The 23,033-nt window shown below is 58.4% G+C and overlaps 2 protein-coding genes and 1 long non-coding RNA gene across 5 annotated transcripts in view; 2 read left to right on the forward strand and 1 right to left on the reverse strand.

The window, feature by feature from the left end:
- The window catches only part of FADS6 (fatty acid desaturase 6), a 37,030-nt gene extending 31,653 nt beyond the window's left edge, over positions 1–5,377 (forward strand). Inside the window, exons 9-11 of the mRNA XM_061140792.1 lie at positions 712–899; positions 2,131–2,310; positions 3,099–5,377. Of these exons, the coding sequence (XP_060996775.1) occupies positions 712–899; positions 2,131–2,310; positions 3,099–3,248 (518 nt within the window). The 3' untranslated portion in view covers positions 3,249–5,377. The remainder of the gene's footprint in view (positions 1–711; positions 900–2,130; positions 2,311–3,098) is intronic.
- Positions 5,378–6,332: 955 nt separating this feature from the next.
- On the reverse strand, positions 6,333–8,233 carry LOC133057843 (uncharacterized). Of its 3 annotated transcripts, none has more exons than XR_009693105.1 (3): positions 7,894–8,233; positions 7,476–7,593; positions 6,333–6,471 (listed from the first exon to the last, which is right to left on the reverse strand). It is a non-coding gene; the product is annotated as an uncharacterized LOC133057843 (long non-coding RNA). The 3 variants fall into 3 exon arrangements; XR_009693107.1 differs by having other exon boundaries at positions 7,476–7,810; XR_009693106.1 differs by having other exon boundaries at positions 8,117–8,209.
- A 427-nt stretch (positions 8,234–8,660) lies between these two features.
- Positions 8,661–19,297, forward strand: FDXR (ferredoxin reductase). The gene is made up of 12 exons (XM_061144891.1): positions 8,661–8,813; positions 9,588–9,685; positions 13,976–14,071; positions 14,277–14,399; positions 14,537–14,650; positions 14,954–15,055; positions 16,645–16,752; positions 16,979–17,063; positions 17,196–17,395; positions 17,479–17,650; positions 18,483–18,653; positions 18,792–19,297. The coding sequence occupies exons 1-12, from the start codon at positions 8,735–8,737 to the stop codon at positions 18,920–18,922; spliced, it is 1,479 nt and encodes a 492-aa protein (XP_061000874.1). The 5' UTR covers positions 8,661–8,734; the 3' UTR covers positions 18,923–19,297.
- The last annotated feature ends 3,736 nt before the right edge of the window (positions 19,298–23,033 follow it).

The following is a 23,033-nucleotide window of genomic DNA, read 5'->3' on the forward strand; positions in this document are numbered from 1 at the left end:
CCCCTCTCCTGGCTTCGTGGAGGCTTCATGAAGGAAGCGAGGAGCCCCGAGTTGAGACCAGACAGAAACGTTCTGAGACACCCAAGCAGGGTGGACAGAACTTTGGAGCTGGGGCCAAGTCTGCATCTGCCGGTTACTGGGGGGTGATGACCACAGGCAGGTAACTTAACGTCTCTGAACTTCAGGTTCTTACCTGCTCCTCAAGGATGGTGCGAAAGCATAACGAGGTCGTAGATGATGTAATAGTGTTTTGTAAAGGCCTCACTCTGTTGTAGGTTATAATTGTTAGTCTCATAGGGGCAATATCGTTAGGTGGAAGGAGCAGGGCCCTAAGGGGCTAAGGGCTCAAGACCCATGCCATCACTTACTATTAGTATCAGACTGACCTCGTTCAGGTTGCTTAATGCTCTGTTTTCTATTCTAAAAATGGGTGAAAGAAAAAAAAAAAAGGGAATTCCTTGGTGGTCCAGTGGTTAGGACTTGGCACTTTTCACTACTGGGGCCTGGGTTTGATCCCTGGTCGGGGAACTAAGATCCTGCAAGCCACACAGTGCAGCCAAAGGGGGAAAGAAAAGAGAATGAACCTACTTTTCAGGGCTGTCACTACCTCCGTCACCTGAGTTTACACCACTCAGCCACCAGGGAGCCTGCATATGTTGGATCAGAACCTTGCCAACCCCCTCTCCCCCAATCTCTCGCCTGTTCTGGCAGAGCGGCTGAGAGAGGTGGAGCTCAGGACGGCCCTCCGGACTCTGGGCCTGATCTCCCTGGGCCTTTATTCTCAATACTGGCTGCTCCTGAACGTGTCTGGCTTCCAGAGCCCCAGCTCGGCTCTGGCCTGCATGCTCATCACCAGGTCCCTGCTGGCCCACCCTTATCTCCACGTCAACATCTTCCAGGTGAGGCTCCCCTCCTCTGCCCACTGGGGAGGGCGGCGTGGGGACCAGCCTCCGGGGTGCCTGGCTGCAGCTGGACTCTAGATTCTAGGGAGAGAGAGGCCACCAGGTGAAGTGCCTCCCTACCCTTAGTCTCTGCCCTTCTCCCTGAGGATTATCACAGAGGGTTTTGGTCTCAGGTAAGGAGTTTACTGCCCTTCAACACTGGCTGCCATTTGAGCATGAATGGGAGATTTATTAAGCAGCTTCTGTGCAAAGGTGGCACTAGTGGGAAAGAACCCACCTGCCAATGCAGGTGACGTAAGAGACCCGGGTTCAGCCCCTGCGTTGGGAAGATCCCCTGGAGGAGAGCATGGCAATCTGTCCAAGTACTCTTGCCTGGAGAATCCCATGGACAGAGGTGCCTGGTGGGCTACAGTCCATAGGGGTGCAAAGAGTCGGACATGACTGAAGTGACCTTGCACGCACATGTGCAAAGTTTACTTGATTAAGCTCCTTAGGGACACAAGTGAATAGGACCCCAGCTCCTAGCCTCAGGGCTCTTACTGTGATGAGCCTGAGGGAAGTGAAACAAGGGCCATCACAGAGATCCCAGCGGGCATGTGTCTAGGTAAGATGCTGGGGGAGCTGGACATGGGAGGTCTTTGTGGGAGGCCGGCAGCTCAGCGTTCAGTTCTGGGGCTACTTCCGCGGGGACGGTCCCCTCTCTGCTCCCTGGACCAGTGAGGATCCCAACCTAGCACTTACCACACAGCCATTAATGACTTAATCCCAGGATGCAGTCCCATAGTTGTGTTCCCTCCGCTTGTCCTGTGAGACCGGAAGTTCCCATTCACTTCCACATCCTCTAGACTGAGGACAACGCCTCGCAGTGGAGGCGTTTCTTGAACGATGAGCAGGATTTTGATTGTTGAAAAGAGAGCAGAGAAGGGTCTGTTTGGGATGAAGCGAAGGCACAGGGATGTGAGGGACAGTGGGGGGCAGCCGTGGACTCAGAGGACCACGGGGTCAGAGGGGCACCCAGACTCCCATTCACTGCGCTGACGGGGGGCGTGGTCCAGGGATGGGCGAGGCTCAGCATGGGGTATAGACAGGGTCCTGCCAGAGCAGGAGGTGAGACGGACACAAGGACCCACCGGGCCCCCCGGGTGCCGGCTGAGGGTGCCGGGGCGGGGTGGGGACGCACGGGTCTGCCCGGCCCGGCCCCTGGGCCTGACCCTCCTGTCTATCTCAGCACATCGGGCTGCCCATGTTCTCCCCCGACAAGAAGCCCCGACGGATCCACATGATGAGCCTGGGGGTGCTTAACCTGCCCCGGCTGCCCGTGCTGGACTGGGCGTTCGGCCACTCTCTCATCAGCTGCCACGTGGAACACCACCTCTTCCCCAGGCTCTCCGACAACATGTGCCTGAAGGTAGATGAGGGTGGGGCTGGAGGGGCTTGGATGAGGGAGCTGCCTGAGGGTGGAGGGGGAGTCCCCTTCAGGGCCCTCTGACCAACTGACTGGCCAGAATTTCCCAGGAAGGGGCCGCTCAGGGAACAAGCAGCAGTGTGGCTTTTGATCAGAAACACTTGGGTTTCTGACCCGGCAGTGTGACTCTGGACAAGTTAACTGAATACCTCTGAGCCTCAGCTTCCGCATCTGTAAAATGGGACTAAGCTGTGCCTGGGCTTCCCTGGTGCCTCAGACAGTAGAGAATCTGCCTGCAATGCAGGAAACCTGGGTTCAATCCCAGGATTGGGAAGATCCCCTGGAGAAGGGAATGGCTACTCACTCCAGTATTCTTGTCTGGAGAATCCCATGGACAGAGGAGTCTGGTGGGCTGCAGTCCATGAAGTTGCAAAGAGTCAGACACGACTGAGCAACTAACACTTTCAAGCAGTGCTTACGTTGACAGGTTTTGAAGATAATGGAGAAATGGACCTGAAATGTCAGGCACCTGTATGCTTGGTGAAAGGGAGAGATGGCGTTTATCCCCCTATGCTAAGGAGGACTGTCAGATAGTCAGGGTCCCCGGAGAAGAATGCTGGGGATGAAAACTCCCCTTTCCCTTGCCTGCTGGAAACGCAGGAGTTCTCCCATCCCCTCAGCTCCTCCCCAGCATCATGGGACCAAGCAGACGGGAGCTGGGGGCTGGGAGAGGAAAGTCCCCATGAGGATGCACCTACCTGCAGCGTCTCCTTCCACCCACCTTCTGGCAGGTGAAGCCCGTGGTGTCCCGGTTCCTCCACGAGAAGCAGCTGCCATACAACGAGGATTCCTACCTGGCTCGCTTCCGTCTGTTTCTCCAACGCTACGAGGAATTCATGGTGCAGACCCCTCCCATCACAGAGCTGGTGGGGCTGCAGTGAGGGGCGGGCCAGCCGGGCCACCCCGCTGTCCTTCCCGGGGGCCCAGCCCTGGCGCTCCTGCCTCTGCTGGCCACCCCTGGGGCGGGGAGGGCGCCGGCCCCCACCCAGGGGCTGTGTTTCGCTCCATTGGAGTGTGGAGGTGCGGGTGGATAGTGAGGCTGGGAGCTCACGCCGGGGGTTCTGGGGGTCACCTGCTCTGCTTGCTCTTCTGGGTTTCGAGGAATAAAGGTGGCTGGGCATTCTGCTCAGTCTGGACCTCAGCCAGCTTCATCTCAGGACTAAACAGCTGGATTCCTTCCTGCTTTCGCTCTGAGCCTTGGGAGGGCTAGTGGACAGGGGTATGGAGAGGCTCTAGGTTGGGGGCAGGCCGGGAGGGGCACCAAGAGAGAGGGGTCCACCTGCCCCCTGGCGAGGGCCTCCCTGGTGCCAGGGAGCTCTGGACTTGGCCACTCCTCCTTCCTGTGCCATTTGAGGTTCCGGCCCCGAAGGAGCCCTCTCCCCAGGGACCACAGGGAGAGGTTACCTCCGGCAGACTTTCCTAGTATCTCAGCCAGGAAACCTGTGCAAGACCCTGGGCTCAGCAGCTCCCGAGACCCACAGCATCTGTGAGATCAAAGTGTGTGTTTTGTGGGGAAGGCTCCAGGGCAGATGAGGATAGCAAGGGGGTAAGTAGCTTTGAGCGGGACCTTGGCTAGCTCTCCAAGTCAGCATTGCTTGTGATGTTTGCAAGGGGTGGAGGAATTCTCAACTGGGGGAGAGAGAAAATGACTGGGAGGGTAGCTGAGGCTGGAGAGGGGTTATGGGAACAGGCGCTGGAGGTCAGATGGCCTTGGAGAGGAGAGGAAGGAGGGGGAGAGGGATGGGGGTTCAGACACAAGAGCTGGGAGTCAAGGGCTATGCTTAGCTGTGAAAGGAATGTCTGCAGCCTGGGAGTGAGGCGGAGATATAAGGGAGTGACTGATGCCAGCCAGAACAAGAGCCTAGGTAGTGGGGATGCCACTGAGATCCAGCCCAAAGCGGGCAGCCTGGAGAGAGAGCTGGGAGCAGCGCTGCCTGGAGGCTGGATGAGAAAGTGGGAGGCAGGGCCCAGCTGGAGGCTGAGGGAGAGTCAGAGAAGGAGGCCGGGCCTCTGACAGGAGGCCAGAGCAGTGAAGTTTAAAACAGCTTTCTCACTTTGGCACTGTGATGCTTTGGCCAGCTAATTCTTTGTCGCTGGGGACTGTCCTGTGCATTGTAGGGTGTTTACTCACATCTCTAGCTTCTATCCACTAGGATGCCAAGTTGTGATAATCAAAAACGTCTCCAGACATTGCCAAATGTCTCCTGGTTGGGGGGCAGGCGGCAAAAACCCTCTCTGGTTGAGGACACACAAGTCTATCCTAAGTGCATGATCACCTTGTTTTTCAGTGAAGTCCTTGGACGAGGTGAAGGACATGCTGATCCTGATAAAGGGAAGGCTGAATGCCAGCATGTGGGGTGGGTGGAGGGGAGAGGGGCAGGCGAAGGCGTTCTCTGAGCCTGGTCCCGTGAGAGCACCAGTCTCTGGTGTGGCCTTAGGCGGCTCTGCTGAGTAGCTCCCACTTGCCTGGCCAGGTCCATTCCCCTCTCCTCCACCCTGCCCTTCTCTCTGGAAGCCCACAGCTCCTGGCCAGTGCCCTCTCCTCCTGCTGCAGCTCTTGCTACTTCCAGAACAGCTCCTTTTTGCTCCTTCAGGGCCTAGGGTGAAAGTGGCTTCCAGCTGTTGATTGTCCCCCCCATGGCAGGGGGGGGGGGGCTTCACCACATCCTTCATCCTGCCACACCTCTGCACAAAGTTTCTTCATTAAACTCTCTTCAATCAGCCCCTCTGAGCATGCCATCTGGTTCCTGCTGGGAGGCTGACTGATAGAGCAGTTTTGGATCCAAGCAGCCCTCTTGGAAGAAGGCGAGCTTGGCAGCCTCCCCCGCCTACTGCTCTGCTATACGTTATTGATGCCCTTTTGAAATGCATTAGCAACTCAGAAATGGCCTTAAGGTCTGGGAATGTGGTTAATCAAACTGCTAATTCTCCACATGAAAAATGCAACATCAGAAAAGGCCCCTTGCACCTCCAGGCCTCCTGGCTAATCATTAAAACCATCCTAATACAACCAGTGACTCAGTGTTATTGATCTGGGCCTGAGTGGGGAACGGGCTGAAGTTGGAGGCCCTGGTACCAGACCTGGCTACACAGCAGGCCCCCAAGAACGCTCTGTTACTTTGAGGCTTGATTGTCTGTTACTCTGGGATTGTGACTGGGATTGACTGGGCCTTGAGAAATGAGGGGAGATGACAAGAGTGAATGAAGCCCTTTGAGGGCTCTGCAGAGACCTAAGGTCTAATTTACAGAGACACACTGGAGGGGATGATATTTATGATGATGTTAGCTATCATCAATTCAGAACTTATGGCACATTTTTAACCTGTGCTATCTAACTTAAAAATTATTTATTAGGCTTTGCTGGGTCTTACTTGTAGCATGTGAGATCTAGTTTCCTGACCAGGGATCAAACCCTGGCCCCTGCATTGGGAGCTCAGAGTCTTAGCCACTGGACCACCAGAGAAGTTCCTATGCTATCTAACTTTAATCTTTACAAGAAATTGTTACTATTTCCCCCTCATATTGTGAAGATAAGCCTTAGAGAGATTAAACTTATCAATGTCATATAGCTTGTACGTGGAGGAAGAAAGATTCAAACCTGGTGTGTCCAGAATTCCTGCTCTTAACCACCAGAGATACCACCTCTGGGTAGGGAGCAGTCTAGGGCTTTCTAGGGTGTCAATCCTCAATCTCCATCTCTTCCTCCCATGTGAGAGGATAATAATGGAATGTTAAGAGAAACTCTTCATGTACATCCATTATGTGCCTGGCAGTGTGCAAACTCTGGGGATACAAAAGTGTGATTGGGCCCCAGTCTGCTGGAGCTTATTGTCTAGTGCAGGAATCCAGAAACCTTTTCAGTAAAATGTTAGATGGTAAATATTTGGGGCTTCGTGGATGATATGGTTTCTGTCACAACTACTCAACTGTGCCATCAAAACACAAAAACAGCCAGAGACAATATGTAAAGAAATGAACATCACTGTGTTCTGTTTTTTGCCATGCTGTGAGACTTGTGGGATCTTCGTTCCCCAACCAGGTATCAAACATGGGTCCTGGCAGTCTTAGCACTGAGTCCTAATCACTGGACTGCCAGGGAAGTCCCTAAATTAAAAAAAAAAAAAAATTATGTAATTTTCACATGTCACAGAATATTATTCTCTAGTTTTAGAAAAACCATTTAAGAATGTAAGTCATGAACTTGTGGGTTATACAATACAAAGACAGGTGGTGAGAGGAATTTGTGCTACAAACCGTAGCTTGCCTACTCCTGGTCTGATGGGAGGAGTACAAAACACAATGACTTATTAGAAATCAGAGCAGTGTTTACTTCTCAGTAAAGGGAAGTAAGTGGAAGGGAAGGGAAGTAAGCAAAGGGAAGGGAAGTGTCTAGAAGGGGCAAAAGGAGCTCCTGTGAGTGCTGGCCAAGTTCTACTTCTTGATCTAAGTCATGGTTACATGGTTACATCTTGTGATGATTCATCAACCAGTACACTTATGGTTTGTGCAGTTTTCTGTTCATCGTACTTTGTAAAGAAAAAAAAAAAAAGTCTGCCATTCCAGTTCTACAAGGCTCAAGCTATTAGCTACTGCAGTCACTCACCAACAATGTTCCCTGAGGGGAATTCACGATGGGGAAAAACAGGAAGTGTTCCGTGCTTTGTATGTTGTTTTAGTCCCTAAGTTGTGTCTGACTCTTTTGGGACCCCATGGACTGTAGCCCTCCAGACTCCTCTGTCCATGGGATCTCCCAGTCAAGAATATTGTAATGGGTTGCCTTTTCCTGCTCCAGGGGATCTTCCTGACCCAAGGATCGAACCCATGTCTCCTGCACTGGCAGGTGGATTCTGTACCACTGATCCACCTGGGAAGCCCTGTGCTTTGGATATACTGGCCCCCAGATAGTTAAGTTATATAACTAAGGAAAAATTCCAGTGACCCCAGATTCTTGCGTCTTCCCATACATGGAAAAGTACTAAAATCATTAACTCAAGATGTCGTTCTTTGTGGTTAACAGTAATCTTTTTATGCTTGATTGCATGTTATTTCCAGCAAAAAAAAAACAAAAAACAAAAACAAGTTTATAAATATCCTGGCTCCTCCCTTACCTCTTTGAAGCAGTGTCTCAGAGTAATCTGAGAGGCTGTCTTCCTGGGCAACAGTCCTCAGTAAGGTCCCGGAATAAAACTGAACTCACAACGTGTACATTGTGCATTATTCTTTCAGCTGACAATGTCAAATAAAAAGATAACTTAAGAATGATAAAGCAGTTTAATAAGTAATGAGGAGCTGGAGTGCTGAGGGGACAAAAACGGGCGCTAACCCTGCTTGGGAGACGACGGGTCAGGGAAGGCTTCTTCAAGGATGTGCGTGGCAGGAGGGCACTTGGGGCGGGGGGTTGGGGGAGGCGGCATCACGAGTATTGGGTCAGATGTCACTAGGGCTGTCATTTAAAATACATTTTGTTCATTATGAATTTTTGGCCTTATTTTCATCTTTTAAAACATTGCATTACAATATTATTACCTCGATTTCTGAGGGTTTGGCGCCCTCTTAAATTTTGCACTCTGGGCCAGTGCAAAATTCGCCTCCGTCTATTCCAGCTTGTTGGATGAGGGTGGGAGACCTGGCTCTGTCCTTCGTACGGAGGGCAAGACCTTCCTGCTGGTCCCTCATCTTTGTAAAGGGAAGGACGGTTACGCAACAAGATCACCGAGGTTAAATTCTTCCTGGCCCGACCAGGACTCACCTCGTCGGGGTCAGACCATGTACAACGCGCCGTAGAAAGAGGGGTAGCCAGCGTGCCTCGGGAAGACCCTTTTCCCAGACTTCCGAACTTCGTCTTTACGACCCAATGGGCGGGGAGGCGCGCTTGAACCCGGCTTGTGATTGGCTGGGACCGAAGCGAGCCGGGATAGGCTCTCAAAGGGGAACGGCGCCTTGCGTCATCAGCGAGCGACGAGTGCCTCTAGAGGGAGCAGGTAAGTAAACTAAGCTCCTTTCTAATTGGCTCGCTCTTTCAGGAGGGTTGAAACAGCAATGGGGATTTGCTCTCCTCCAAGTCTAGGCTCCAGATAATTGGAGAAAGGGTGAAGAGGGAGCAGTTTAATGCGTCACTTACTGCCCGGAAGCCCTGGGGGGGGGCGGGCCTTCAGAGAAAGGGGGTGGGTCGGGGGCGGGCCTTTCCCTGTGGGGAGGTGGGGATAGAGCCGCCACGCCGTGGGGTCCTGGAGCGTGGGAGGCGGGCTTGGGGGCGGAGCCTAACCTGTGGGCGGGGCCAGGGAAGGCGGGGGCGGGGCCGGGCCAGGCGCGGGAGTGCGGGGCAGCCGGCAGAGTCTGGTCCCCTGGCTGGTTCCTCTTCCCAGGCATGGCTCCGCGCTGTTGGCGCTGGTGGCCCTGGTCGTCTTGGACTCGGACTTGGCTGCCTTCTTCCAGGAGCACCCAGAGTAGGAGCAGGGCGCCTCTAGGGCTGGGTGGGAGTTCGGGGAGGCCTGCGAGCGATCCCGTGAGAAGTAGGAGCCGAGCTGGGGCAGGGCTGGAGAGGGGAGAGGGAGGAGACCAAGGCCCAGACTGGAGGGGTGCACTCATGTAGACGGGGTGGGGGCGGTGTCCAGGGGCAGATGACGGGCTGTGCGGCAAGGTGTGAGGCTGCTGGGGTGAGACAGGGGTCAACAAAGGTTCGAGGGGGAGACCATGATGTCCAAAGGTGTGAGAAGGAGTGAATGAGGGGAATAAGGAGGTCTGTGGGGCAGGAGGGAAGTCTGAGGCGAAACAGGCGTCTGTATCGGTGATAGAGGGCTCTGTGGAAGGAGAGGAGTTAGAAGAAGTAAAACGGGGCATTGTGGGGAGATCCACAGGGGCGAGATTGGGTGATACTGGGTCTGTTGGAAGATGTGGTATTCTAGCTGAGTGGGTCGTGAAAACCCAGTAAGAAAATTTAAGTAGGGCAGCTTCAGGGGTGATGGGGAGTGTTGAGTAGGCCCTCTAAAGCGGGCTCTGTATGTGGGTGAGATGGGGGCTCTGGATGGACACACAACCTTTGGGGATTCAGATGGAATAAGGGACCCTGGCAAATGTCGAAGTTTCGAGGAAAAAGAGAAGGAGGATGCATATGAGGGTGAAGGCTGGGAAATTCTGTCTTCTCTTCGATACTTAAGTTGGGATTTGGCATGGGCGAGGGAGTCTTGATCTGACCTTCCGCCCCCATCCCCCCACCCTAGACTTCGGCCAGCACTTCTCCACACAGGAGCAGACCCCCCAGATCTGTGTTGTGGGCAGTGGCCCAGCTGGCTTTTACACAGCCCAGCACCTGCTAAAGGTAAGCCACTTCCCCCTGGTACCTTTTCCCCAAGATTCACCTGCTGCTCCAGTCTTAAGTGCAAGCCCCACTCCTTTGGGTTTTAAAAGCACTCCTGGATTCCTGATGGGGAAGAGGCTTCCAGCCCATCTGGACAGGACACTTTGTACATGCTTTGTCACCTGGGGCTCCCCACTGTAGGTCCTCAGCTCGGAGAGAAGTGTGTTTGCCTCCTGGGTGATGGTTCGTGGCAGACAGTTGGCTATGCTTTCCTGGCCAAGTACTCCAGGGAGCTTACTCCAGACCTGCAGGATAACTTTATTCTGCCCCTCATCTTCCCTTCTTTCTCCTCTCTCTCCTTTCTGTTCCAATATCCTGCATCTTGAGGCCACCTCCTCTTCTCAAGGCCCTCTGTAACTTTAGGTGCCTCATTGCACTCCTTGCCAATAGTTCCGGCCCTATGCCATGCTGTTTTTTTCAGCCTGCTCTCCACTCCCCATCCGACCCCTTCTCCCCACCCCATGGCCAGAATCTCAAGGTTTACAGTACTAGCCTTGGCGGGCAGGGCCCCAAGGTTGCTGGTTACCCTTGAAACATCGGCAGGCCTTGGTGGGGCAGGAGTCGGGGATGGGAGAGGGATGTGGGAGAGTTCAGCTGACTAAGACATAGGACACTGACCTTGCTGTAGAGAGACAAGAGAACGGATGACTATATTAATTATACACTCTACTTAAAAAGTAGGGTGATCGACCTTCCCAGTTTGTCGGGGATGTGAGGCTTTCAGCCTTAACGCTGGGAGGGTCTTGGGGAGGCCAGGATGAGTTGGTCCCCCTGCCAGAAAGTGACCTAAGCTCACCTTCCAAGCAGCACAGGTAAAACAGCTAATTACAGTGAAGTGACCAGTAAGAGCCTAGTTAGGTGGGGTTGGTAAGAAAGTGCTTCCTGGAGAAGGTGTGTTTGCGTTGCACTGAGGGAGGCTCCCAGGCTCTGGAGGGGGTCTCCCATGTGTGGGGCTTCATTACACGCCAGTTGCCATGTGTTACAACAGACCTGGGCACTGGGAGGGAGGCCAGGGGTCTTCCAGGGCTTGTGTAAGGGTCGCTGTGTGAGCAGAGTCTGAAATTTGGGCAGAGGGAGCCTTCCCAGCAGGATTCTCAATGCCCCTAGTGTGAACAAAGGCTCTGCCCTGTGCGTTCTTTCCCTGTGGGAGGTACTGGGGGTGGGCACCGGGGCCAATTACAAGCTGGTCCTTGCCCACTGGGAGCTTCAAGCTGTGCTCCCGGGACAGGAACACAAGGCACGCTTGGGACAGTGGCACCTGGCTGGGTCAGGCACTGTCTGCACAGCGTCTCCTCGCAGCCTCAAGACAACTTGCGAAGCAGGCGGCTTGACTCTCGCTTCAGCGGTGAGAATGCTGAGGCTGAGGGAGGCTGTCCAAGGCCCCACCGCTGAGCAGGGAAGGCCTGGGTTCTGAGCGTGGACTGTCCGATGGCAGAGCCTGCCCTCAAGGTCCACGCTGGGCCGTTCAGTTATCAACCACTGGACGCTGACATGATCCAGGCACGGCTTGGCACGGGGAACGTGAGCAGGACAGACATGGTCCCCACGCTCAAGGACCTGAGAGTCTGCCTGGGGGGTTGTGGAGTAGAGGAGAAGAGGGTGTGTGTGATATTCTAGGATCCTGACGGGCGAGGGGACACTGCCTAAAGGGGGGACACCTTACCCAGCCGGAGGTGGTGATGTCCTTGATCGATGTGTAAAGGACAGAGGAGGGGTGGGGCAGGAGGCCAGAGAGCCCCGGGCGCAGGGAACGGCGTGATAATCACCCCGAGGAGAGAGGATGTGGGTTTGGGGATGGGCGAGTTCAGCAGCTGGAAGGGTGAGAGCAAAGGCTGGAGGGGGTGCGTGGGCCCAGGTGCTGGGGACCTGGAAGCCCTGAGCAGGCTGGACGCCGGCGGTTTCTCTTGGTGCTGTCCACCCCACTCCCTCCATCAGAGTTCCCTGGGGGACTGGGGAAAACGCACATTTCTGGGCCTAGTTTCCACCTAATCGAGCTGTGACTGGGGCCCAGGAATCAGCATTTGAAAACAACACGCCTCTTTTTTCCCAGGTGCCCAGTTGCCACAGGTGGTTGGCTTTGCCAGAGGGTTTTAGGCAGGGGGTTGAAAGCGCCCTGATTTTGATCTGGAGCTCTCTCTGCCCGCAGGGAGGGCAGGGCTGGTGGCCAGGAGAGGAGTGGGAGCCGCTGGGCTGGCAGTGGGGAGGACGGGGGTCTGATTGGAGACGGTTGAGGGGAGTCAGAGAGGAACCCCAGCTTCTGACTCGGGGTGGAAGGAAGCCCGGGAGCAGAGTGGGGAGAGGTTTGGGGGAAGGGGGACTGGCTTCCATCCGGATTGGTGTGAGGTGTCTTGGGTGAGCTGTCCAGGCTTGGTAGGAGGGCTGAGAAGAGGAGAGTAGAACGTCATCAGTAAGTCCACAGGAATTTGAGGTCATAGGAGGGAGCGATGACACCTCCCCAGGGAATGTCCTGGGCAAGGGGAGGGGACCTCAGGTTGGAAGAACCTCCGAGAATATTCTTGTTAGAGAAGGAATAGAGCAAAGAGGACCTGGGAAAAAACAGCTAGAGGGATTGGAGGGACAGGGGAGAGCTAGGAGGCACCAGTGGTAAAGAATCCGCCTGCCAATGCAGGAGACACAAGAGATGAGGGTTCGATCCCTGGGTCGGGAAGATCCCCTGGAGGAGGAAATGGCAACCCACTTCAGTATTCTTGCCTGGAGAATCCCATGGACAAAGGAGCCTGGTGGGCTACAGGTGGGGTCCCAAAGAGTCCGACACGACTGAAGCGACTTAGCACTCGTGTGAGAGCTAGGAAGGAGGGGCTTCCCGGAAGAGGAGTCCGGTCCTGTGAGAGAACCAGTGAACAGGCCCAGCGGGTTTAGTCTTATGGAGGTGGCCTTGGAGAGGACCCTGCGACCTGGAGGGAAGGCTCCAAACTGGAAAGAAGGAAAGATAAGATGGGAAGGCAGATGGTGTATGATATTGACCTCTGGGCTAAGCAGTTTGAACCTTGTCCCCTGGCCGGGCAGCAGGGAAGGCTCGTGAGCCAGGCGGTGAGACACGGCCACCACAGCAACTGCAGTGAGGGTCATGACCGCTTTTGATTGAACACTCGCAGCGGGTCTCGCCCGGGGCTGAGGGTGCAGGCCTTGCTCATTGCATCTGGAGCATCACGCCAGGAGGAGTGTTCTGTGGCCTAGAGAAGTTGAGAATCATTCCAGCGGCACAGGGTCAGATAGTGGTGGTGCTGGGTCAGCTCCCGTGGCTGTTGACTCCAAAACTTCAGCTCTTCAAGGGCACAGGGAACTCAGTGGTGTGGAGGGAGGTGGTTCTGGCGCTGCCTGTGGATGGCACGGATGGGAAGAGTCAGGAGGCACGGTGGGCAGTGCTGGGGGTGGGGGGTGCCTGGACTTGGACACAGGCAGTGGGCTTCCCAGGTGGCGCTAGTGTCTCCGCCTGCCACGGCAGGAGACATAAGAGACATGGGTTCGATCCCTGGGTCGGGAAGATCCCCTGGAGGAGGAAATGGCAACCCACTCCAGTATTCTTGCCTGGAGAATCCCGTGGACAGAGGAGCCTGGTGGGCTACAGTCCATGGGGTCACAAAGAATCGGACACGACTGAGCGGCTGAGCACACACAGCTGTAAGTTTCCGAGGGTGGTTCTCAGGCCATCCGCAGGCTGGGCGTTGCTAGAAGCGTCAGAGGGTTCTGGGACAGGGCTGTGTGTCCCGCCTGACCCAAGTAGATGAAGAAGCTCTCCTGATACAGCTCCGGTGAAGGGAAAGCTGCCGCCTTCCTCGGCTGGCCAGTGGTCTCACCATCTCAATGGGCTGGTGGCCCTTGAAGTTGGGCCTTGGCTGCCCTGGCTCTGGACTGCCCATCCCTCTAGTCTGGCTCTCTGGGCAGGTGAGGACAGATGGGCTTTCCTCTCTCCTGGGTCCTCGGCCCGCTGAACGGGGCTGTCCTGCTCTGCCCTGGGAAGGGCAGACTTAGCCTCTGCTTCAACCCCACCAGGGCTTCCCAGGAGGCCTGCCCATGTAGGAAATGCAGGCGAGGTGGGTTCCATCCCTGGGTCGGGAAGATCCCCTGGAGGAGGAAACGGCAACCCACTCCAGTATCCTTGCCTGGAGAATCCCGTGGACAGAGGAGCCTGGCGGGCTACGGTCCACGGGGTTGCAAAGAGTCGGACACGACTGAAGTGACTCAGCTCGCAAGACGCTTGGCCCCACTAGCTGCTGCCCTCTCCCCCAGCATCACTCCCGGGCCCATGTGGACATCTACGAGAAACAGCTGGTGCCCTTCGGCCTGGTGCGCTTTGGCGTGGCACCCGACCACCCCGAGGTCAAGGTGGGTGTCTCTGGGCTCAGAGCGGGGGTTAAGAGACTTTGGTCAAGATGGGGGGGCACGGAGGGAGGCTCCTGGACCTCATGGGATGACCCTTGGCTCTCTGGAGGGGGGCGATACCCTGGACACTATGGTGAGCTTGGCACTGCCGTGGGCCCTGGCTCTGCCCAACCCTCTAACCCCTCCCCCACTCCCCCGGGCCTGGCAGAATGTCATCAATACCTTTACCCAGACGGCCCGCTCTGACCGCTGTGCCTTCCATGGCAACGTGGAGGTGGGCAGGGATGTGACCGTGCAGGAGCTGCGGGACGCCTACCATGCCGTGGTGCTGGTGAGTGCAGGCGGGTGGGCGGGGGTGGTGGCTGGGGGGACGCTATGGGGAAGAAGCTGGAAGGAGGCCAGTGGGAGCCTGGGGGGTGGGCTGCCCGGCCCCTTAGCTGCTGCTGAGGCCTCTGGGTCTGTCCTCAGAGCTATGGGGCAGAGGACCATCAGGCCCTGGATATCCCCGGTGAGGATCTTCCCGGCGTGTTCTCGGCCCGGGCCTTCGTGGGCTGGTACAATGGGCTTCCTGAGAATCGGGAGGTGAGTTTGGGGAGTACTCCCTCGGCCTCTTCCTCCCCACTTCTCAGCCAGCTCTTGGCTCCCACAGCTGGGGGAAGGGGCAGCCGCAGGCCTGGGAGGAAGCATCAGGCTGGCTGAGGGGGGGCTCTGGGAAGACGGGGTGAGGGGTGCTGGGGGCAGGACCTGGGTTGAGGCTTGGGGTGGGGGGTGAACGTTCTGAGCATGGAGCAGCTTGAGGCTATGGCTGGGGATGGGGCGTGAGGCTGAGATCAGCCTGACTGAGGCCCAGGCTGGGTGAACCTCATCCCGACCTCTGCCCTCCAGCTGGCCCCGGACCTGAGCTGTGACACAGCTGTGATTCTGGGGCAGGGGAACGTGGCTCTGGATGTGGCCCGGATCCTGCTGACCCCACCCGAGCACCTGGAGGTGAGTGGGTAGGTCAGGGGATGGAGGGGTGGGAATGGGGGGTTACACCAAGGAGAAGAGGCCCCTGCCTGCAGGGTTTGGGCCTCGTCCCTCCAGGCTGAACTCAGCTCCTGCTTCCCCCACAGTGCCTGGCAGAGGCCTTCTAAGAGGCGGCTTTATCTCATGCCATTTCCTCATCACTTTCTGCAGCTACATAGGGTTTTTAAAAGGAAAAGTTTTCAGTGTACACACACCACTCCCCCTGCTCAGAACCCTCTCAACACACCTACTATGTGTGTGCGTGCCTGCTAAATTGCTAAATTATGTCTGACTCTTTGTGACCCAAAGGCTGTAGCCCGCTAGGCAGCTCTGTCCATGGGATTCTCCAGGCAAGAATAACTGGAGTGGGTTGCCATGCCCTCCTCCAGGGGAAGTGAAAGTCGCTCAGTCATGTCTGACTCATTGCGGCTGTATAGTCCATGGAATTCTCCAGTCCAGAACACTGGAGTGGGTTGCCTTTCCCTTCTCCAGGGGATCTTCCAGACCTCCTTCCCCTCCTTCCCGTAGACTTGGCTACTTTTGTTTCAAAGTATGTTGTCACCACTGCAATGTTACACTTATTAATGAGTATTTGATAAACCTCTCTCCCAGATCAGAAGCTCTGTGAGAGCCGGCATCATGTCTGTTTTGTTCACCATTGATTGACCCTGCCCCCTATGCCCCTTGCACACTTGGTAAACACTTGTTGAATGAAGATGATCGGCCTGATTTGCTACTCAGTTCAGTTCAGTTGCTCAGTCATGTCCGACTCTTTGTGACCTCGTGGACTGCAGCACCCCAGGCTTCCCTGTCCATCAACTCCCAGAGCTTGCTCAAACTCATGTCCATCTGGTTGATGATGCCATCCAACAATCTCATCCTCTGTCGTCCCCTTTTCCTCCTGCCTTCAGTCTTTCCCAGCATCAAGGTCTTTTCCAATGAGTCAGTTCTTCGCATCAGGTGGCCAAAGTGTTGGGGTTTCAGCTTCAGCATCAGTCCTTCCAGTGAATATTCAGGACTGATTTCCTTTAGGATTGGACTGGTTTGATCTCCTTGTAGTCCAAGGGACTCTCAAGAGTTTTCTCCAAAACCACAGTTTAAAAGCATCAATTCTTCTACACTCAGCTTTCTTTATGGTCCAACTCTCACATCCATACTTGACTCCTGGAAAAACCATAGCTCTGACTATATACGGACCTTTGTCGGCAAAGTAATGTCTCTGCTTTTTAATATGCTGCCTAGGTTTATCATAGCTTTTCTTCCAAAGAGCAAGCGTCTTTTAATTTCACGCCTGTGGTCACCATCTGCACTGATTTTGGAGCCCAAGAAAATAAAGTCTGTCACTGTTTCCATTGTTTCCCCATGTTTGCCATGAAGGGATGGGAAGGGTTTGCTGCTAGTTGGAACCATTTGCAGAATTGGCCGCAGTGCTCCGTCTGGCCACCAGAGGGGACAGTGTTGCCGTTTCAGGCTGCCAGCCTTCTCACCGCCCGGGGTCTGGACACCAGCAGATGGAGAGTCCCCTTCCGCTGTCATTTTCCAGTGACTTTAAGGTCCTCCTTTTGTGCCAGAAAACGGACATCACTGAGGCTGCCCTGGGAGCCCTGAGACACAGTCGGGTGAAGACGGTGTGGATTGTGGGCCGACGTGGACCCCTACAAGTGGCCTTTACCATAAAGGTACTGGGGTCTGAGGGAGATCGACCAGGGTCCCTCGGGAGGCGTGGCAGGGCAGAGCTGCCCGGGGTGGATGAAGGGGAGCCAGGCAGGGCCCCCTGGGGCCCAGTGCCTTCCCTGGTGGTGGGTGGCGGTGATATCTCCCCTGGGCTGGGTTCTGGGGTGGGCTCGGGAGTGGACAGTGCTCTGGACCTGACCCTCTCCTCCACTCCCCACCCCCACCCCCAAGGAGCTTCGGGAGATGATTCAGTTACCAGGAACTCGGCCCATGTTGGATCCTGCGGATTTCTTGGGTCTTCAGGATAGAATCAAGGGTGAGGGGCCCTGGTCTGGCCCCCTGGCTCACTAGGAGGGGATGGTCTAGGTCAGGGAGGGCTGGGGGGAAGGCATGTGGGGAAAGGACTGGGACCTGGACACCTCCCTGAGATGTCCTGCGTGGCTAACAGAGGCCGCTCGGCCGAGGAAGCGGCTGATGGAACTGCTGCTTCGAACAGCCACGGAGAAGCCAGGGGTGGAGGAAGCTGCCCGCCGGGCATCAGCCTCCCGCGCCTGGGGCCTCCGCTTCTTCCGAAGCCCGCAGCAAGTGCTGCCCTCGCCAGATGGGCGGCAGGCGGCAGGCATCCGCCTAGCAGTCACTAGACTGGAGGTGAGTCTCCTGTTACCCAAAGACACCCCCGTTCTCAAGTCTCCCTACCCCCAGGCCTGGTGTTTCCCACACTCTCCCCGCAGGGCGTCGGTGAGGCCACCCGGGCAGTGCCCACTGGTGACATGGAGGACCTCCCTTGTGGGCTGGTGCTCAGCAGCATTGGCTACAAGAGCCGCCCCATCGACCCCAGTGTGCCCTTTGACCCCAAGCTTGGGGTCGTCCCCAATGTGGAGGGCCGGGTTGTGGATGTGCCAGGTGAGAGGGGGTGGGGAGGGGGTGGGCCAGAGAGGCTGGTGTCTCTCAGGGCTGTTTCACATTCATTCCTTCATCCAGTGACATGCCTGGAGAAACTGTTCTGAGTCAGGCTGGTGACTCAGCCTCCCCCCGCCTCCTGGCCCTACGAGAAGTCCCCAGTGTAGCTGGATACCCACTCGTGTGTCTGATTACTAAGTCGGTCAGGGTACTGAGGCCTGCTCTGGGCTAGGCCAGGGCTGAGACTAGGGATTAAGCAGCAGCTTAATCCTTGTCCTCTGTGAGTTTCCAACCTGGTTAAGTGTCCACATGTGTGCTGTGCCCAGTTGCTCAGTCCTGTCCCACCCTTTGTGACTCCATGGATTGTAGCCGCCAGGCTCCTCTGTCCATGTGGATTCTCTGGGCAAGAATGCTGGAGTGGGTTACCATGCCCTCCTCCAGGGGATTGTCTCAACCCAGGGATCAAACCCAGGTTCCCGCATTGCAGGCGGATTCTTTAATGTCTGAGCCACCAGGGAAGCCCAAATAACCACATACTCATCTAGTTATTAATTCATTCAGTCAATGTTTACTGAGAGCCTACTGAAGCAAAGTGACAGGACCCAGCCCCTACAGGGAGCTCCAAGATGCAGGGACACTAAGGTGTAAGGTGGGGGGCGGTGCGTGGTAAGAACACCTGGGTGTGTTTGGGAACAACTGAGGGCAGTGGGCAGCAGACAGTGGGCCAGGCTGATGGATGCTGGGGGGCCATCCTCCCAGCATGTGTATCCTGGGGCTCAGGCTTGCCAGGGTACCCAGCCCAACTCCCCATTCCTTTACCCTCTTTCACCCCCAGGCCTCTACTGCAGCGGCTGGGTGAAGCGGGGACCCACGGGTGTTATCACCACCACCATGACCGACAGCTTCCTCACCAGCCAGATTCTGCTGCAGGACCTGAAGGCCGGGCACCTGCCGTCTGGCCCCAGGCCAGGCTCTGCGGCCATCAAGCGCCTGCTGGGCAGCCGAGGTCTGGGCCCTGTGTGGGCTCCCGGGAGGTGGGAGGTCGGTGGTGGGAGTGGGGGGAGGTCCCTGGGCCAGAAGGGGGCTGCTCCCTGCTGTGGCGGGGGAGCAGGTGGAGGCCTGAGCCATCTTCCCTCTGCCGCAGGGGTCTGGACCGTGTCTTTTTCGGACTGGGAGAAACTGGATGCTGAGGAGGTGTCCCGGGGTCAGGCCTTGGGGAAGCCCAGAGAGAAGCTGCTGGATCCTCAGGAGATGCTGCAGCTGCTGGGGCACTGAGCCCAGATCCCAGTCTGGCCGGGTGCAGAGAGAAGAGGAGGGTGAGCCCAGATCCCAGCCTGGCTCAGAGAAGAAAGGAGGCGCGCTGGGCAGCCGAGAGGCGTCGGGGTCAGCCTGAGCGGGACTCTGCACCCCAGCTGCGTCGTCTGCCCGTCCTGGCATACGGCCCTGGCTGCCTCTTCTCCAGGGGCGTGGGAGCGCTTTCTCCAGCCAGAAGGTCGCTCCTGCCAGTGTGGGTACCTTTCAGAAGGGAGATAACCTTAGTTAGGGATGGTGGCAGGCACAGGCTGACCTCCCTCCCTCCTGCTCTCTCCTGCTGGACTGTGGAGCCCCCCAGGTCAGGAACATGCTGGAAATAAAGCATCTGCCACCGAGGGTCACTGGTCCGTGTGCGCAACTTCTTTCGAGGCTCAGGGTCACCTTCCGGCCGCAGCTCCCTTCCAGTCGCCAGGTGGCGCTGCAGAGCCAGCTCCCTGCCCCCGGGGGGCCGGTGGGGGGTTTTGGCAGCCCCGCCTGGCGCCCACCCGTCTTCCCAGCTTGGCCCTGCGGCCGCGGCCGGCCTGCCTTCTGCCCGCCCTGCAGGCACCCTGTGACCCCAGCCTGCCCGCTCCGCTCGCCCTCCTGTCGGGTCCCGGTCCCTGGTTTGTCTCCAGCACAACCAAGTGCTCTTGCAAAAAGGGAGCCAGGGCGCCGGGCGGCTGCTTGCCCGGTACATCCCTGGGGCCCCTCGGACTGGCCCGGGTCCCCCGCGCTCACTCCCACCACCTTCCCGCCTTGTTGCTCTCCAGCCAGATAGATCTTTGAAAAATAGCACCCCGGTGTCCCTAGCGTGTTCATCATCTTTCTACCAGCCCCCCAAGCTGCCGGCCTCACTTTACAGACTGGGGGTGGGGTGGGGTGGGGGGGGGGTTAATCCTCGAAATTAACCAGCCCAAGGTCACACACCCAGTAAGCCTGGGGCTCGAACCCAGGGCTGCGGGCAGCCTGTTTTCTCCGAGGCTGTGGGGTCTGGGGACATGGGAAGAAGGGATGCGCCGGTGGGGTGGGCCGGCCGGGGCGGGGCGGAGGCGGCGGGCCCCGGTGGGGCGGGCCCGCGCGGGTGGCGGCGGCGGCGGCGGCCAGCGCTCCGACACAGCCGGCTGGCGAGACCCGGGAGCCGGAGTCGCGGCGCGCCGCCCAGCCCGGGACGGAACCCGGCGCCGAGCGGGCCACGGGAGGGGCACGGGCTGCGGGGCGCGGGGGCGGGCCCGGCCCCAGCCCGGCAGGCCGCGCCACGGGCACCGGCCCCGCAGGCGCCCCTGCCCAGGCGCCCGCCAAGCTAGGACAGAGCGCGCCAGCGCGCGGAGCCGAGGCGCCGGGACTCGCACCGCGCGGGAGGCAGCCGGCGCGGGCGCAGCGCCCCTTCCTCCCGGTGAGTGGCGGGTGGCGAGCGGGGGGGCGCCAACTTGGCCGCCAACTTGGGGCTGGGCTCCGGCGCCTAGCGGGCAAGGACGGCGGGGACAGACGCGGGGCACAGGGGAGAGTCTGGCGGGCGCTCGGAGCCCGAGGCGGGTGGAGCTGGGGGGACGGGACCTGGGGCACCCGGCCTGGGGGTTCAGACCCAGGCAGGCGGGGACGAGGTGTGGGAGAGAGGCCGAGGTGCCAGGCGCGCGCGGCGGACGCGAGGGAAGGACGCGGGCGAGGCGCCCAAGACGTTCGTCTCCCGGGTCGCCGAGCCCTCCGGCTCCCTTTTTCGCCGGGCGCCGCGGCACTTCTGGGGAGGGTGCGGTGCGCGGACGCAGGAGTCGGGGCTACGAGCCCCGCAACTGTTGCTGCGGGAAGCCGGGCGGGGCTTGGGGAGCTGGAGCTGTGGCTGAGCTCAGCCAGAGCGAAGGGGGCTGGAGAGGGCGCGGAGCAGAGAGGACGAAAGGGGCGTCGGTGGCTCCAGGAGCCGGCCGCCTGCTCCCAGAGGTCGGCCGAGCATCTGCCCTCGCAGCCTCGCCCCGTCACCGGCTGTGAGCACCGCCCCCCTCCCCAGGTGTCCCCCTCCCAACTCTTCCTTCGGTGCAACCTCCCTCCTTTGACCTCAGGGAACCAGAGTGGGCTTCACGGGGTGGTGGGATCTACCCAAACGCTGGCCCCGCGCCCGGCGGACCCAGCCAGGCTCGAGGCTGGGAGACGAAGGGTGGGCGAAAAAGACCTGGGAAAGGCGAGAGCCCCCCCACCCCCGCGCGCCCCGGTGCGCTGGGCCTTGGCGGCCGCACCAGCACGTTACTCTGGTCTCCCCGGGCTTCGACCAGGATCCCCGACGGCGGGGAAGGGGGGCCGCAAGTCTCCTGCTGCAGAAAGAGGTTCACGCCTAGGCCCAGGCGGGCAGGGCTAGGGCCATGCGAAGGTAAAGTCACCCAGCGGCCAGAAAATCCCCAAGGGTGCATCCCACGAGCCATGGAAAGGTCCTGCCGGGTGAGCGAAGGGGGAATTCCTGCCGGGCCTTGACGCTCACCCTACTAGTCCTAGCCCTGCTCCCCCGGAGGGACTTCGGGCTCGGTCCCCAGCTCCCCAAAGCTCACCGCCCTGGCTTCATCCCCGAAATTGAGGAAGGGAACTTGGGGGGTGGGGATGCCTGCTCTGTCTCAGAGCCCGTCTAGTTTCTGGCTGCGCCAGTCAGCTTCCAAGCTGCTCCTAAACTCGGTACTAGGAATTCGAATATTAACGTGAAGAGGACCCAGTAGACCGGGAACCTGACTCCCGGATTTGCCCTAGGGCAGGACTGAGCTGGTACGGCGCCCACAGCCCCACCTGCCAGGCGAGCTCGGTTCTCCCCACCCGCGGGGCTTTGGGCGCGATCCAGCTTGGGGGCAGCGGGGATGGGGACCTAGGAGCCGGGGAGGTCCGCAGAGGGCCGCGGCGAGGCGGGGGGCTCGGGGTGCGTGGTGCCCAGTTTGGCCGCCAGGAGGCGTGGCGCGGGTCCCGGCGTCCGGAGTCGGCTCCGCCGCATCGCAAGTGTCCTTGAGCCGCGGGTGACAGTGGCTCTCGCCGCTCGCGCCCCCTCCTCCCGCGGGGGGAGCCTGATGCCACGTTCCCTATGAATTATTTATCGCTGGCCTAAAAATACCCCGAACTTCACAGCCCGAGTGTAAGAGATTCCCCGGGGGTCCAAGTGGAATCAGCGGCGAGGGTGTGTGGGGGGAGTTAGTCTTGCAGGAGGGAGACCTCGGTGCTCGCGACAGTGGGGGCAAGGTGGAGGGGTGGTCTTCGCCCCTGGCGTCCGGGTTCTCCCCTGGCGCTCGGCAGAAGGGAGACAGGGAAACCCGACGGCAGGTTGCTCAACCGGTGGGCGGAGGATCCAGACGGGCCGCGCAGCTGGGGTCCCTCGGCTCCTCCCGGAAGCTGCGCGGTTGGTGGGTGGGGCTGGCTCCGGGGACCCAGGTTCCCAGCCTGGGGGAGGGGGAACGGCCCTCAGATGTCTGGAGTGGGAGAGTGTGTGCACGTCTGTCTGTGTGCGGGGAGCCTGCCTGGGATTGGGGGAACAGGGGAAGAGAGAGAAGAGCTCTAAGCAGGCGGAGGTGTTCGGGCCGTTCAAGGTGATGCTGAGTGTCTCGGAAGACCGACCATTGCCTCCCTCGCACGGGCTTTTTTTGGGAGGCGGGGTCGGAGTGTTCATCAAGTATTAACAGCCCCTTTGCGAAAGGCATGGACTGCAAGTGGGTGGGCAGAGATCTGGAAGGCAACATCCAGAGCGGGGCGGGGGCATCCGGAAGTGACAGGAGCTCCCCGACCGGAGGTGGTGGGGGGAAGGGCAACCAGCCTGGAACCAGACCCAGACCCTCTGGGTCCTCACCTGTGTGTCCGGAGCTGCGAGGTACTAAGTCAGGGGCTCTGTGGCAGAGGGATTTACCTGGGGCTCTGAAAGTTCTGGAACTTGTCGTGTGACCGAGAGAGGCAGAGGGAAGAGGTCACTGGAGCCCGAGGGAGCAGCAGAATAAAGGCCTGGAGGTGAGGGCAGTGCGCCGTCTGGCCACCAGGCTGGAGGGAGGCGGAGGTCCGCGGAGGGGCGGGCGGGCTCTGTCCGTGGGACCAGGGTGTCCCGGCTTCGTGTGCGGGCACCAGGGAGGAGGCGTGCTGTCTGAGG

This window comes from Dama dama, chromosome 5 (assembly GCF_033118175.1).
Source record: "Dama dama isolate Ldn47 chromosome 5, ASM3311817v1, whole genome shotgun sequence".
NCBI classification, from domain to species: domain Eukaryota; kingdom Metazoa; phylum Chordata; class Mammalia; order Artiodactyla; family Cervidae; genus Dama; species Dama dama.